This window comes from Carya illinoinensis, chromosome 1 (assembly GCF_018687715.1).
Source record: "Carya illinoinensis cultivar Pawnee chromosome 1, C.illinoinensisPawnee_v1, whole genome shotgun sequence".
Taxonomy (NCBI): domain Eukaryota; kingdom Viridiplantae; phylum Streptophyta; class Magnoliopsida; order Fagales; family Juglandaceae; genus Carya; species Carya illinoinensis.
This window is the reverse complement of record NC_056752.1, coordinates 52,850,719-52,867,760: the sequence shown is the minus strand read 5'-3', so window position 1 is coordinate 52,867,760 and position 17,042 is coordinate 52,850,719. Positions and strand designations below refer to the sequence as shown.

Here is a 17,042-nt window from a genome sequence, read left to right as displayed (position 1 = left end):
AAAATTAAAATTAATAAATTTTAAGTTATAATTATTAAAAAATATTATATTTATGATTTTAAAACGTACCAAACTCGCAACATTTAAAAAAAAAATTATGAACAAAATTAAATACTATTTGCAATTTTAAATGATCCTGCAACACTGTTTCTTCGTTGCCATGCGTCCGTGAAATCACCCGTGTCGTGAGCATTTTCCTTTGTTATATCGCATTTCCCTTTTAATATCGAATTAAAAGGGAAATAGTATTTATTCTGAAAATTGAGGAACACGCAATCACTCCGTTGGTTAGGATCTGAGTGCCAAATTGCCGTTAAGAAAAGCAGAAGATCTGTCCTTGTTGCCGAACAACCCCTTGAAGTCCAAATCCCTCCGGAGAAGAAAGAGGACGACGAGGAGGAACAGGAGTACGTTCCAGAATTTTCCACAGATAAAGAGGATTTGGAGGAATGATGGATGTGCCTAGCTCCTGGGATGCCCTTCGCAAACAGGTCCGATCGGTTCTCATCCTTTCAAATTTCTCTTTAAATTATATTTGCTTGTTGAAAGATTATCGTAGACGATAATCTAAATCGGAAATATGTGATAACATATGTTAAAACGTTTGCTTTTGTTTCCTTCGGTTTGTCGGCAGCCGGAATTGGAGGTTCTTCTGATCGGGGAATATGCATGTTTGAATCAACTTGTTATAGCTTATTTTACGCTTCATTTTTTTTAATTTTTTATTTGATTTGATTTGATTTTAGTTTGTGAGATGAAGCATATAACGAAGAAATTATATTTATTTTTTTCCAAGGGATGATGTAGTTATTGTAATAAAATCCCGAGGCAGATAATTTATGAGTCGCACTAGTTTTAGTTATTTGCTGGGAATGAAGCGTCTAGAGCTCCGATTCAAATTATCTTGATTCATACCCCGTGAGGAATTGCCAAAACATCTGACCCTTCACCCATTCCGTTACAAAGGATTAGTCAGTCAAATAATACATAGTAAATGGGTCTTTTTGAAAATAAATGAATTGCTAGTTGCAGATGTATTAGAAGCTTATAGGTACCGGTTAGGTTTAGATGGTGCATAGAAGATTGTCTTGGATGGTTGAATATGTAGACCATGAGAGATGGTAGCTGATTCCAATATGAAATGCAATCGATTATAATAATAAAAAAAATGCAATCACAGAATATGCGAACTTCAGAAGATGCTTTAATTTGTTTTGATTGCATAAGCTTAAGGAGGGGTTTCTGCGGGAACTTTTCTGTACAACTGTTCCTTCAGCCTGTTCTCCATTTGTCATTGGACATGCCATTTAAAATATTTACATCTATTGAGCAGGGAATGCATTACGGTTTTTTTGTGTACATTTTCTGGTCTCACCTAATTCATGCTAGGTACTAAATGCAATTTCCTCCACTGAATATTTTATCCATATGTGATTGCAGGCTCGGAAGCTTGAAGCTCAGTTGGATGAGCAAATGAATTCATATCGTAAATCGGTTTCTACAAAGGTCCCTGCAAAAAATGATACTTCAGAGAATGATCTTGAATCTGGGATAGATCGACTGTTAAAACAGCTACAGAAAGTTAATTCACAGATGCAAGCTTGGGTATCATCAGGGGGAACAGAAATGGTTTCTCACACGTTGACTAGGCACCAGGAGATTCTGCAAGATCTCACTCAGGTAGCATGGCTTCTTATTTGATGTTTAGCTGGATCATTTAAAATGAATTTGAATCAAACTTTGTAGTAGGGGATATTGTCTTCGTGTAAGGGGTCTTGAAGATTTTTTGCATTGTTTCAAAAGGGTTATACTATCTTTTTCTTTTGTCCTTTTTGTCTTTCATGTGCTTTCTGCTGACTTGATGGGTAAATCATAGGGGTATAAGCTCCCTGCTCACCAAAATCAACAGCAAGAGGATTACTCTTAGGGCCTGTTCTTGTGCTGTTGTAACACATGCATCTATTCTGCCCTGGATCTCTGTTTGAAAGAAGGAGAGAGAAGAACTTAAGCAGTATTTGATCTGAGTTTACTGGAAAGTGAAGATTGGTGGCTATTTAACTATTATGGTTGACCAATCGCACCTTCTTAAGCTTCATACAACCCCCCTACATTAGGAAGAATTTTGTTTTTGAGCTTGGCCTCATGCTGTAGAGGCCACTGAAGCAGCTTATCTACTTACCATTCTTAGTTTTACTGTAATTTTTATTAATCAATTGGGATTTCTGTTTGCTACGTTATAGTATTTATTTACTTAGATTGAACCTATCAGATGCCAACTTTTAGTTAGACATGATTGAAGTGCAGGAGTTTTATCGTCTCCGCTCCAGCCTTAGAGCTAAGAAGGAACACGCTTCACTTCTTGAGGATTTTAGAGAGTTTGATCGCACAAGATTAGACTTGGAAGAGGGTGTTGGTTCTGGTGAGCAAGCACTCCTAAAAGAGCATGCATCTATTAGCCGAAATACAGGACAGGTATAGTTAACTTCAAATGGTACCTCTCTTATTTGTGTGTGTGCTTGTCCTCTATTGGATGAATTTTAGGTTTTGTATGAAGTGTGAGATTAGATTTAATCAATTTTGTAATTTAGTGGTTCGCTGAGAATGAGGAATTAACAAAGCAATTAATGATTGCATTCATTCCTTTGAATGGATTCACGCTAGAATTTACACATATATTCTTTACTTTTTTAGTGTTGCAGCTCATGTATGTGTGGATGGGTTCCTGAATTTGTAATGAAGTGATTTTATTTTATTTTTGCCTATGCTTCTAAGGGAATATGGAAATGATCTGGCGATCCTTGCCCTTGTTTAGGTTTGACATAATATTTCTTTGGTAAGAAATTTGATGGGACATGTTGTAACAACCCATGGAAATCACATATGGGTTTATTCTAAAATGATCAGTCAGAATTATAATTCAAGGCCCTTATAATCATTATAAAGGGGGGCAAACTAATCAATGAGGTATCTCATTCACCACCTCCTATAGTCAGCGTGGAGTATTTACTTTTCTTAAATTTCTGATATCCTCTTCAGGTCATTCTGTTGTAAGTATCATGGCTCAAGTCTCACACTTATGTCTGGGATTAGGTTTTATAATATTTTTAGTGATTCAAGGAAAGTCTAAGCCATATCTGGCCCTATACTCCCAAAGGACTAGTCATGGTTACAATTGGAGTTCCTTGAAATTATTGTAGAAGGCAAAAACTTCTCCCTTCCCAACAATGCAGGGTCCCATTCACCAACTTCTGTACTCAGTACGGGGGGTATGAAATAGGTGTAGGATGGGTTGATTTTTATTATGGTGAACCTGCCTTGTGCCTATTTGGACCTAACAATATATCTGGCTTATTACCAATGAAGCGGGGTTGTTACTCTGATTACTTCAATATGCTATATTTGTTTTCCTGTTTGTAGCAGTTGTTATTTGCATGTGTCAAACTCACACCCGATGTTTAGAATTATGTGTTGATTAAGTTGTAGCCACAATATATATCTTGTTCTTTTCTTGTCAAAGACTAGACAGAAGGATGGTCACCTGATTACTTTTGCAATTTCTCCCTTTTTGTAACAAATGGAATATTTGTAATGTCTAAATATGATATTTTGGCATATTAAGCATTGTAAACACATCATAAGTCAGTAGTAGGCTTGGTGAAGTACGAATCCCACAAAAAATAATCCATGTGTTGAAAAACAAAAACTTCCACACCGGCTTGGATCTTAAACATATGGGAGTGGTTGTGTGAAGAGTTTCACTATCCTGACTGCCATCCTTGTCCCTATGGCATCCATGCTATTAAATAAAGGCACAGGTATTTCTCCTTTGTCTTCTGATGGAATGAGTTTCGTGTTGTTTGAAGTAAAAAAATTAAAAACAGAGGAAGGGAGGGGATTGATTCATTGCTACTTCTGTTCTAGCTTGGGAACTGAAAAGTTTTGTTCTTTTCTTTTTTCTTTTTCTTTTTCTTTTTTTGGCACCTGGTGTCCAGGAACATCGGCTATCCCGGGGGTGAAAAATTTCTTTCCTATTATCCAGGCCAATACTTGCTTAATCAAATTCGATGGTCAAGATTTATTGGTCAAGTATGTCGTTCTGAAAATGTTTTGTTGGAGTGGTGACAATCTTGGTCTGGCTCTCTGACCTTGTAGCCTTGTGGTTTAAGTGGCTGAATAATATGAACCCTTGAGTTGAAGGTTGTTTGTATTTCAATGGTTTCTGTTGTGTGGATTATTTATTGTGGACGCATTTACAAAGTTTTTCGTAAAGTGATTCTATTTTGGTGAGTACTTATACTTGAGGGGAAAAACATATATTAGTTTTCAACTTCTGCTTATAATGAATTGCCTGCTCTCAGCTCATGCTATGATTCTGCAGATGGATACTGTGATTTCGCAAGCTCAAGCAACGCTTGGTTCACTTGTCATCCAACGTTCCACTTTTGGTGGCATCAATTCAAAGCTCAGCAATGTTAGCAGCCGCCTCCCAACGGTATGTGGACTTTGTTGTCCTCATAGATACTTCTACTATGTTCTGTTAATTACATAAAATCTTGAAAGTCTTCCAGCTGGGTTGTTTCAATTTTTACGTGTTTTTTTTTTTTTTTTAATTTTTTGGAGAAGGGGGGGGGGGGGGGGGGGGGGGGGGGGGGTTTGGTATTTGCTAAGATAGAATTCTTCTATTGTCCTACGAATAGTAGGATTTTTTTCATCTTATGCACAATTTGCAACATGTTGGGATCAAAATTCATATTTCACGGGATTCTTGAATCTCCATCAGCTTCTGCCCAATATTACACCCACACGATGCCATGGAAAACCGGAGACCTGATAAAAAGAGAGAAAAGATATAAACTGTTTATACTCGTCTTGTTGATTGACATTCTACTTTGACATGATGGTGCAGGTTAATAGCATACTCTCAGCAATAAAGAGGAAAAAGTCTATGGATACCATTATACTTTCACTTGTTGCATCCGTGTGCACATTTCTCATTTTTATCTACTGGTTGAGCAAATGAGGTTAATATTAGTGTTCTTTTTTCCTTGCCGGTGCTTGTGGTGAACTTGTATTCTTACATTGATACTCTTTTTCTGGTTGAGGGCATCCTCTTCTGTTTTTGAGATGGGATTTTGTTTTTCGGTGGGCAGTGCATTATATTCTCTTCATATCTGTAACAACTTGCAATCCGCAGTGAAGTTCATAATTTCTTCATTACTCAAATCTTTTTTTTTTTTTTCAATTTATTTGTGCCATAAATAAATGAAACGAGCAAAAAAAAAAAAAGAAAGCCCTGAAGAAAAATTACTAGCAAGCAATTTCTCAAGGAAACTTCTCTGTCAGCCCAATGCATGCGATTTGGGAATTCATCGATGAACCATTCAACTAAGGTATTTCTAGGTAACTTTTTCTATTTGGGTGATACTCATGAATTTTCTGGTAGTTAAAGCTTACATAGAATAAGTTGTTGATGGTCTTGGATGCTTCAGTCTCAATGGATATAATTGAGATTCTCTCCAATTCTCATAAACAAGGATGGAGGATGAGATGATACAGTGCGCACAGTATTTGTTAATTCTCAGTAGATATAGAGGGGTGTGGGTGAAAGTAGGGATGAATAAGAGATAATGGTTATAACCAAAACTATCTCTAATTTAAATTACTAACGCCCCAATTGGAATATGGACTTCTCAATTTAGTCTAATTTTAAGTTATATTTAACATCTAAATATTCAATTTTCAAATTGTTAAATTTATCTCAATTCAAAACTTATTTACATGTGAGACTTACAATATTTTTCAACTTAATACCTCTTTACACTCAGGACCCACAACCATTTTTAACTTTCTATAAATATATCTAAACTCATCTTAACATCCAAATATATGACCTAAATTCATCTTAAGTGAATCTCACAAAATTCACTCCATCATCTCAATTTACTGCTATTAATAAAGAACTCGACTTAACTCAACATCCAAACATGACCTAAATGATCCATAATTTCAACAGTTTGTTAAATGTGGTTATTCTTATTAATTAGTGAGTTATTATTATTATTTTTTTATAAAAAACAATGGTAATAATTTTGTTAACGCTTGAGTAGTACCGTTCAACCTTATTGCTAGTTTACTTTAATTTTTTTTTTTATATTTTTCTTGTCATATTTTTTTAATATATTTAAATATTTTTAAAAAATAAAAAAAATATATCGATACACTTAAAATCACTTTCTTAATAATTAAATAAAAAATAAATAATTTTTTTTTTACTGAGAGGTAGATTTAAACGGTACAGCTTTATTCTTTGTTATTTGTTATTTGTGTTTTTGTTATGATTATTATATATGACAGCTCAAGAATGGAGTTCTGTGCAAGTTTGCTCAACCTATGGATACGTAAAATGAAATTATGATACTTCTTTTATCACTAATACTTCTCATCAGTCAGTTTCTCAATTTTACATCTCACACCTTACGTGTCATCAGATCGGGTTCATTGACAAAAATGAAAATAAAAATAAACCGACTTTCTTCTCTCTCGCCCCAAACGAGCAGAGGCGCGGCGCTGGGCAGACTTAAGAGCGAACAAGGGGGGGCAGCGCAGCAGCGCTAGATAGAGGGAGGGAAGTTGCGGGGTGGCGCTGGGAGATCTGCATCAGGTGTGGGGATGTGGAGGGGATGTGGAGTGATCAACAGGGATTAATTATATATATATATGTATATGTATACATACATGTATATACCCGAGCTCGACCACAAATAAAAATAAAAAACGTGCAGTCGGAAATTTGGGTCAGAGAATCTGGCCAGAAATGTTCATACCATGATTACTTTACTGATATGATGTCTCAATTCCCTTGCTTGCGTAACAATGGAGGGCAGCCAAACCTAGCTACCTATATATATATATATATATGGAGAGAGAGAGAGAGAGAGAGAGAGAGAGAGAGAGAGAGAGAGAGAGAGGGAGAGAGAGTTCTACGGTCACTTTTGAAGTAGAAATCAGAAGACTACAATTTGTCCTTTTTGAGTAGTAATCCATATCCTAAGATCTTTCTTATTGGGGTGAGACAGTGATGGGAAATCCCTAACTTTCTCTCCAAACTACTCATTCACACCCACATACATAGCCAGACAGAAAAAATCTCTCCCTTTGATTTTGGGTCCAGATTGATTGGACAAAGCAAGCAAGCAAAAGACAACACAAGGAATCATATTTGGTATTCACTGACCAGGGGTCCAGGACAATCAAAACATACATTTTCAAAAGCAAGTGCACTCAAAAGCCAATGACTTTCTATTAATCTAGCTAGATCTTCATCCATCATCAGTATCTCCTTCTTTTTGTGTTTCACTAATTTCTTCTGAGAATAAAAGAAAAATAAAAAAAACTGATCGATCATGCTTTATCTCGAGAGGGGCCGGGTGGTGGGGGTCTGGGCTCCTTCTTTCTTTGGTAGTTCTGTTTTATGAAAAAGATGCATAGTTGTTTTAGCATATAGCATGGGACAGCACCCATGATAAAGCAATTTAGAGGCTCCATAAATCAACTTCTTCAATCCATACCCCATCTACTTGTCGGCCATTTGTCGTGTCGCCGTCCCCACGAACGCCTTTTATCAACATGTAACGACAAAACTGCCTCTCCTATTGACATGTGGGAATGTCCCGTTGGCTTCTTCCCTGAGTTTCATTTCTGCACGTGGGATTACATTTGGACTCATCCCTAATTCTGTTCTGTTCTGTACAGGCACATCGGGACCTTGTTTGTGGAGAGGGAAACTGTACTTTCTCAACTTCCATTTAATTTCCCTGAAAGACTGAAAGAGAGAGGTAGCCTGATCAACTTCATACCGTGGAAAGAGCAAATTTTGAGGAAAGTGCGTGCTCAGTCTTCCATTATTTTCTATTCTATCTGGTACGCACGTGTTTGCAACAAAAGTAGTATTATTAGCTCACGTACAATTAATTAAATATAAAAATACTTAAAATTGACCGTATATAAAATATTTTATTAATAAATATTTATGCCACAAAATTCATACTTTTGAGCTCAAAAGTTGTTGGCATTCCGAGGATCGGAAGTCAATGCGCATGGAATTATATATCTTGAGAAATTTAGGAAAACTTCGTCCTATAATCGTTAATATCGCTTTCATGATCTACATTGTCGTAAAGCAAAGTACGTAGATGCATCTATTTAATTATCAGCGTTGATAACTATTATACATAATACACAATGCATTTTGAAGCTGCGGGTTAGTTAATCATAAGTGGTTAATGTTTATCTAATCAGTATTTACATCAGAAATATTGGGTAACATACAATTGATTTGGAATCTGCAATGACAAATGAAAGTATAAGACATGATCATCGAGTAGGAAAAGATCATCAAAATAATGTGGGGGAAAAATGAAAGAAAAAACTCATCTTATCTTGAACCGAAATTGAAGGTTATTGCAATCAAATGAAGCCAACGTATTACATGCAGTTTGAAGTTGTACTTGTCTAGGTGATTCCTGGGTCAGTTTGGTAGTTCAGACACTAGCTAGCTAACAGCTAGAACAAATAAATGCTAAAATAATGTTAATTTTTGGAATTTAATTACCATCCTATAATGAAGTATAAAGTATAAATATATTTCTATTAAATATTTAGGGTTTATTAAATGGTTATTATGTAATACCCCGGTCCCATAAGTTTAGGGAGTTAGCTTCTGCCACTTAAAATCGTTTTCCAACCACATAGTATATATATACTACAAAATTCTCTATCAAACATATATATACTCATTGCATCACATGATTCACGTCAACTACTTAAGCATAATTAATCTAAGACGTCACAAAGTCTCAAAACATCCCAATAACCCAAGTCAATAGAACAACAAATCTACTGAAAGCAATTCTCCAATAATCAAAGCTGTATCCTCTTTGCACTTAATTCACTATACTCACATAGTTATACCCATATTTCTTATTCTTGATCTCTAGTCGAAACATCTAAAACATCTAAAAATATTATAGAGATAAGCTATGAGTTATCAACAACTCATTAAGTAAAAAATATATACTAGTATATAAACATGAGTATTTTCCGATAGTTCAAAATGCAGAAACAAAATATTTCAGTTTCGATATGCAGATCTCAAAATCATGTTATCAGAATATTAGAGTGACATTTCAAACTATTCATATTAAAAAATCTTTTGGCATAGCATGACTGAACATCATCATCTTATCATATCATATCATATCAGAGATCATGTTTAACCCTCATGATAGAGTTGTGCTATCCTCGGTGGCCAAACCAGACAATATCAGAATGTAAATCTTCCATTTATTCATTCTTGGAGCACTAAGTGTGTACACAAGAAAGACTATGCTAACCACTTTGTTTTCAAAGTGGGTGTACTCATATCAGAGATGTTGGTACCAATCATATAATAGAATCATAATCATCGTATCAGAACCAGAATTAGAATGGTGTTACACAACGACGATGTACCACGAGGAGGGAGGTGCTCGTTGTGGCCATGTGCGATGGTGTGCTGCGGCTAACTCTTGGCAAGAACACTCAAGGAATTTCTGAGCCAAGATTTGCATGAAAAACAACTGACAATAGTGTTGACAATGGTGACAGTATTGCTCAACGGAGAGAATGAGAGTGAGATATGGATTGGCACATATATATATATATATATAGAGAGAGAGAGAGAGAGAGAGAGAGAGAGAGAGAGAGAGAGAGAGAGAGAGAGAGAGAGAGAGAGAGAGAGAGAGATGGGCTTACTGACATTAAGAGTACTAGCCCGTGACGATGATTTTTGTGGTGAATGGCACTGCTTGACAATGGCCTCCTGATCCAAGAAGACCCACGATAGTAACATCCAAAATTACGTATGAGATGGAGTGAGAGTCTGTTAAGAAGAGATTTGTGGGTGAGAAAATAAAGGAAAATTTGTTATGGATTATGTTTTGAGAGGAAGGAAATTGATTGAGATAACTGATAAGGAGTGGGGAGTTTGCATCTGGGAAGAGGGGTATCGAGGGAGAAGGAAACTCGAGAGAGGAGAACTGAAAGGGGAAAAGGGACTCACTGAGAATGAGGTCGTGTGGCCGGCCCCCATTGCTAGGCTCCTCGTGAGCTTGGACTTGGTCTTGGGCTTGGGCCTAGGTCTCGGGTTTGACATATTATGAGTGGCACCAGCTCTTATAAGTCAAATTACTTTTATTTCTAAATTAAATATGATGACTATTAATATTATCTGATCAATTAAAAGTAATACTCCAAGTTAACTCTAGGGAGTTCACATATCTAAATCAGAACAAATAGTATTTTTCCCCGTGTTGGTCTTTTTTTAATGCAATATATTGCTACCTTCCACCCTAAGACTTTTTTAAATCATACCATACCGACAGAACTTGCTTTTTCCTTGTCATTTTCCTTGCTCATGAAGAAAAAATAACCCTAGAAAACACGAACAAAAGAGCCTTGTGTGATCTTGAAAGATGGTTCTCACTTATCCATCAAATGTCAAAGAATTACTTCCCAAGGCAACGTGAATATTTAAAAATAAAAAATAAAAAAAGGAGAGAGAGAGAGAGCAAGCTCCTGTTGAAACTTTTGTTTTGTTAGACTTCGTGTTATTGATGATTAGATATTGACTATATAGTTTATAGTCTATCGTCTAACAGATTCCTAAACTTGTGTAAATTAGATGAGTAATAGGCATTGCAAAGGTGGAGGCTTACCTAACATTTTGCCAAATATTCAACTATGTCACTTAAATCAACTTGATATGACACTCTCTGAATATAATGTCACTCGATGATCTAGAGAGAGAGAGAGAGAGGGAGGGAGAATATGGGTGTTTAAGGAATTGGCTAATTATTGAAATGACTGCAAAACTTGACCTGATCAGTGATCAGACAGAATGTATTTAAGGATTAACATAAATATATATTAGTGGCTGATTGATCAATGGAATCCTCACGGGGATAATCCTCGATCGTCATGCTTTTGACGTTAAAAAATAATCTACGTTCCCTTTTAGGATTTCTTTAGATTCGGCTTTAAGTTTTTTTTTTTTCCCTGACGTACGTGAGATCATATTAAGAGTACAATACTTGTCTTAAAAAAACAAAAAAAGAAGAAGAAGAAGAAGAAGAAGAAGAAGAAGAAGAAGAAGAAGAAGAAAAGAGGAGGTAGAAGGTGGGAAAAAAGATACTCGAGCTTGGAAAAGACAAACGATCGAGAAACTCATTTCATGTTTATCTCTGGAAAAAAACATGGCATATATATTCAGATAATTGGACATTGAATACATAACCTCAAGACTATTAGTGCGTACTCATGACATTGTCACTCGAACGGGATCTTTCTTAGTTTCACATAATATGTTCACTCGAAAAATTAAATTATCGGCAGTGTACTCTATATATATATATATATATATGGGTCACTCTTTTATCACTATTTTACTACTTATAATGTATGTATTTTTTCTTTATTTTCTTTTAAGTATTTTTTTAATATATTTAATCATTAAGAAAAAATTTAAAAATAATAGAATTTTACTGATAGTCACTTTTTTAATCATTATGTAAAAGAAAATTTTTTTAAAAATTAAAAAATGAAAAGAAATAGTAGAAGAGTAGTAGAATAGTGGTAAAACAATCATTGTTCTATATATATATATATGAAACGGAGGGATGGGGGAGGGAGAGGGCTTTAGGGGACAAAATGAAAGACGGGATCTTCAGGATGCGGGTTCATCGAGTTTTTCTCTGGAGTGCTTACATGGCATATTCTCATTGATTGGTGTAAAAATTATTTTTATACCCTTTTGGCCTTCAGCTTTTTCCTATATATATATAATCTTGTTGCTCTTCTCAAATTATAACTATGCAATAAAATGAATATTGAGTTATTTGTAATAAAAATATACTCATTTTAACAAAAAATAATCAATCAATAGTGGCCTCTTTTCAATTCTCTCGACCCAAAAGCTTGTTTTCTCAATTTATAGGATTCTATCCCTTCCACTGTTGGGTGGGGAGGGGGGGTGGTAGGGGTGAAAACTGATCACCACAGTTTGGTTTCGGTCCAAAACTGAAACCTAATCGACATGATTTTCAGGGATGAATCTCGATTGAAACCGATCGATAAAAGGTGGGAAAATTGGCCTGCATAGTTTCAACCAGTTGCCGTCGGTTCATCAGCATTCCATTGGTTCGCAACATTCAACAAAAAAATTCAACAAATTTCTTCAATCGGATAAAAAAATTTCAATTGGGAGATGAGAGGGAGTCTGTGTGTGGAGTTATGAACCCTAGAAGGAGATTGGGAATGACGATGGGAACTTAAGGGCAGTAGGAGTTTGGAATTGAAGAACTGAAATTTGAAATTTTGAAAGCTTACGTTAGAAGTAATATTCGTCGGCGAGAGTGAAGGAGATGGTGGCTGGCAGTGGCGAGTGGCATTGAAGAGGAGTTGAGGAGGATGCGAGTCCATGATGAATCTAATGATGGTGAGAGAACATAGAGTTGAGAGTCGAGAGAGAGTCTCTGTGTGCACATGGCCGCCTGGGTGAGTGGCGGTGGAGACTAGAGTCGAAGAAGAAAGAAAGGTGAGGGTGGATTGAAATAACTCTAGCCAGAACGACGCCGAAATGGCGCCATTTACTTAGTGTTTGTTTAAAATTGCAGGATCTAAACGTTCACTTAAATAAGTGAAACGACGTCGTCTTGAGCCTATATATATGAAAAAAAAAATAAGGAAAAGAGGTCGGTCGGTTCAGCGGTTTTTCCAGGAAGCGAACCAGGACCGAACCGGCTAATATTGGTTTGACTTAAATGCTACCGCCAGCCAATTGGTTTTCTGCCAGTTTAGGCTGGTTCCCAGCTCCGGCTACCGGTTTGTTCAGTTTTCGGCCTGTTTCTTCGGTTCCTGTACATCCCTAGGGGGTTGAGAGTTTTGGCTCCGACCACCTTCTCCCCTAGCCAACCACCACGGCTCTACTATGTTCTCATTTCCTTTTTGTGTTTATTTTCCTAGTTTTTTCTCTGTAGTGTCAAAATTTGTCGATCTACTACTTTCCAGTTACTTCTGACTAACACATGCTCGTTTTTTTCTCTCCAGCCGCTGATCTTCAATCTCACGGAAGAATTCTACCTTTTGGCTCGGAGTGTTCACCATATGCACGGCCCTTGTCATGCCCGTCTCCTACACACAGCCAAGTCTTGGAGGAGCCTTTGAAGCCACACATGGCGGCAACAAGTGACAGTATACCTACCACTTCCAGTAGTGGTCCATTTGTTTGCATTTTTGTGAACACTTTTTATTTATCTTTTTATAAGATGACATCCTTTTACGAGACATGGGTAGGGACTAAGGGATTGGTACCAAATAAACTAATTTTTTTTCTTTTCTCTATCCCTTCAGACTGTTATTTATTATTTTAGGACATTTATTAAGAAACCCCACTATTTTCTCGTATATCAGCTTTGTAGTTTAATAAACTTCACTCGCTTAGAAAATAAAAAATAAAAAACTAATCAATCCAAATATCTGCAGGACTTCAACTTATCCCAACATATTACCTAATCTTCTTAGCTAACGTTCGCAGTCTGATCGATGATCTGACTCATGATCAGTCCCTAAGATGTACTAAAGCTAGGGATGGTGTGTGAGAGGTTCCCGTCTCCAAACCTATAATATGAAAGCAGTACTGCCTATATATAGCTTAAGCTAACGTGGTAGAGATGTACCAAGTTAATAAAATAGGAATAAAATAATTACATTGTAACTTCCTGCAGATGAAAGAAAGTGATTCTGTATAGTGAGCTCAATGATGAATGTGAGAGAAAAAAAAAAATAAACAAATGAACAAATTTAAAAGAATATTAAACATGCAACGTCAAAGAAGTTTTACTAGTCCTAAAGTTTCAAAATCTCCATAATTTGTAACATCGAGTGGTGCACTAATCAAGTGAGATCACGCCGACCGCCCTCCAGATTTTACTCGATCTTATAACGTAAATTATTATTATTATATATATAGATTCAAATTAAAAAACCAAAGTCAAATAAAAAGCATAGTTGGTTACGTACGTACGTAGTAAACAAACAATTTCTCATAATCGACTAATTGACATATATATAGCAATATTATACATGCAGTAGTGGTGCAAAAATCCAAAAAGTAAATTAAGCATGAAGCATCATATATATATATATATAAACTGTACGTATTTTAACAGATCATGAGTTCTGGTCACTAGCTTTTGTTGCCGTAAACTATCACTACAAGAAAAATCATGAATATTTATGAAATTTATTTTGATAAGAAAAATAGAGTATTTCTTATATTACATCGAGTACGCCTTTCATGAAACACATGGAGTTTCCTTTTTTCTTTTTTTCTTTTTTTAAGTGGTTCGAAGTTGCTCGGGCTTGTAGGACTGTACTTGCAAATCCTCTTTCCTTTTTTGGGTGAACGGCCGGGAGCTAGCTGTGTTCTCTGATCCAGCTGGAGATAGAGCAAGAAAAGGTAGATATTTCGTCCATATATAAAATTGTTGATTCCATCCATCAGCTGAAAGTGAAGAAGCTGAACAGAAAGTACCCCACTTCAAATAATTCGATCCCATGCGGCCAGATAATCCTTCCAAGCATTAACTTCAATCATCGATCATTCTCTCATTGTCATATTTTAATCATAATATATATTAATGCTGCTATCGTCAGTCATGATATGGTGATGATCATCATACATTATTCTTGATATTAATGCATCCGCGCTTCATAATGATCAATTTGGCATTTGAAGACAAACGTCCTAGATTGATTGATCTTCAAAATTTACACAAAGTTCTCAGATGGAGTTGCAATAATGTGGAGATGATGACGACTAGCTTAACGACGCTAGCTGTAGTACTGATCTTATTATCACTAAATATTGTACGTGCTGATCAGGTATGTATATGCCATAAAGTATATAACAAAGTAGTACTGCCATATCAAGGGACGATTCATTAGAGATGTCATTGTTTGTTTGACGGACAAGCCATTATGCAGGATGAGGACAGAATAGTCTGTGTGAAGATTTTGAAAATCCTCCAATCCTGTTGAAACTATACAAAAACCACACCTTTTTCAAGACGCGTCCATTCTATACACCTACATATATAATTCTGGATGGAATCCAGAAAAGCAGATTATTATATGTCGTACCTTGGATTTTGAGTCTATCATGAGTTATATTACCCTTTACTATATCCCAAAAAAGGGACCGAAAGACAAGAAAATGTAAGGAGACAAGAGTGGAAAGACTACAGATCAAGATTAGAAAAACACTGAATGGGGTATATGGCTAGGAAAGGTGGTACATGGGTGTTCCTCATCAGTGTCGATCAAAAGGCTTTATGGCACACAAACTCTCTCTCTCTCTCTCTCTCAAATGCGCACGCGCCCACACACTCACGATTAAGTCTTATTCTCCAAGTGTTGGGATATATTAAGACCTTGTAACTGTAAAACAGTGATACATCGTCCTTCGTTACATAGTACAGAACATCTATCGATCTCTACAACAATAAATATTTCATCTTTCTTGCTTGAAAACCCAAAATTTCATCACCCAGTACAAGGAGGAAGTCCTCACGCACCACTTTCTCCATATGGGCCTTCCAATTACAGAACCGCGTTCCCCTGATACTTCAACCATCATCTCATTTTCAGATGCTCAACCACGCCAAAAACACTTCTCGGGAATCCCAAAGGAGGGAGGACAACAAGAACAAGATCAGAAAAGCCCGCCAGGCTCAAATCCTGATCTTGTGTTGGATCTAAGCCTCTTCAGCAAGGATTCCAATCAGGGTTCGAAGCCAGAACTCAATCTCATCGATTCAGTCGATGTAAACTCATCGAGAACCTCTTCGGACACTCCTCCAGGTCAAGGTAATGAAACCGTGCCCCGGGTTTTCTCATGCAACTATTGCCAAAGAAAATTCTATAGCTCACAGGCACTCGGAGGGCATCAAAATGCTCATAAACGAGAGCGGACACTGGCAAAAAGAAGTCAGAAAATAGGTGCAGCTTTTGGAAACCGATACCCTATCATGGCTTCTTTACCTTTGCATGGTTCTTTCAATAGGTCTCTTGGGATTCAGGTACACTCCACGATTCATAAGCCCTCCTACCAGTCATCTAACTTTGGCTCCCCTTATCTGTACGGACAAAATGGGTGGTCAAGACAGTCTATTAATCAACAACCAGCCATTGGGCGGCTTGCACAGGAGAATTTTCACACGGCAGCGGCAGTGGCGTCGCCTGGGACTGGTGGGGCTGTAAGATTCGATAGCAGCCGGAAGTTCTCTCCGGCAACTGACGGAGGGTTTTGGTGGGATAGGGTTGGTCATTTAAGGACTAAACAAGATCACGAGTTGCAGAAGCTCGACTTGTCCCTTAAACTCTAACTACATACATGACCACTCTCTCTCTCTCTCGTTAGTTGTTTTTTTTTTTTTTTTTAATGTTTAAATTTTCCCATTTATCTGTCTAGCTCCTTTGTTCCTCATTGATTTAGAGGTGATTTTTCAATTTTATGTTCAGTTGATTTCAACTTTTGTAAATGCTTTAATTTCAACTTTTGTAAATGCTTTTTGGCTAAAGAACAAGAGATCATTCGGTAGCTTCGGTTTCGCAATTCATAACTTGGAACTTCTGTAAATTCCTTTTTTCTCTAAAGAACAAGTGATCGATTTGGTAGCCTCGGCTTCGCAATTCATTACTAAGAAATTAATTACCAGGTATATATATGGCTTCGCAGGTATATATATGGCTTCGCAGGTATATAATCACAGGTATATATTAGTATATGTTCATTATTATTGGTTAATTTGGAGTCTGGAGTACTTGGAATTAATTTGGACTTCGTTGCTGATCTCATGTGATACCACACGCAGTACTAAATATTTCAACAGCTGTGATTATAGCTGTAAAATTAAAACTCAATCGACCAGCTAACCTTCTTTAAT

The 17,042-nt window shown here is 36.5% G+C and overlaps 2 protein-coding genes across 2 annotated transcripts; both read left to right on the top strand.

Annotated features, from left to right (window-relative positions):
- Positions 1–169: 169 nt before the first annotated feature.
- LOC122285038 (Golgi SNAP receptor complex member 1-1) lies at positions 170–5,223 on the top strand. The gene is made up of 5 exons (XM_043095332.1): positions 170–491; positions 1,441–1,680; positions 2,305–2,472; positions 4,379–4,492; positions 4,907–5,223. The coding sequence occupies exons 1-5, from the start codon at positions 450–452 to the stop codon at positions 5,018–5,020; spliced, it is 678 nt and encodes a 225-aa protein (XP_042951266.1). The 5' UTR covers positions 170–449; the 3' UTR covers positions 5,021–5,223.
- A 10,162-nt stretch (positions 5,224–15,385) lies between these two features.
- Positions 15,386–16,711, top strand: LOC122303495 (zinc finger protein 1). The gene has a single exon (XM_043115302.1). It carries the CDS (start codon positions 15,684–15,686, stop codon positions 16,479–16,481), a length of 798 nt encoding a protein of 265 aa, XP_042971236.1. The 5' UTR covers positions 15,386–15,683; the 3' UTR covers positions 16,482–16,711.
- The last annotated feature ends 331 nt before the right edge of the window (positions 16,712–17,042 follow it).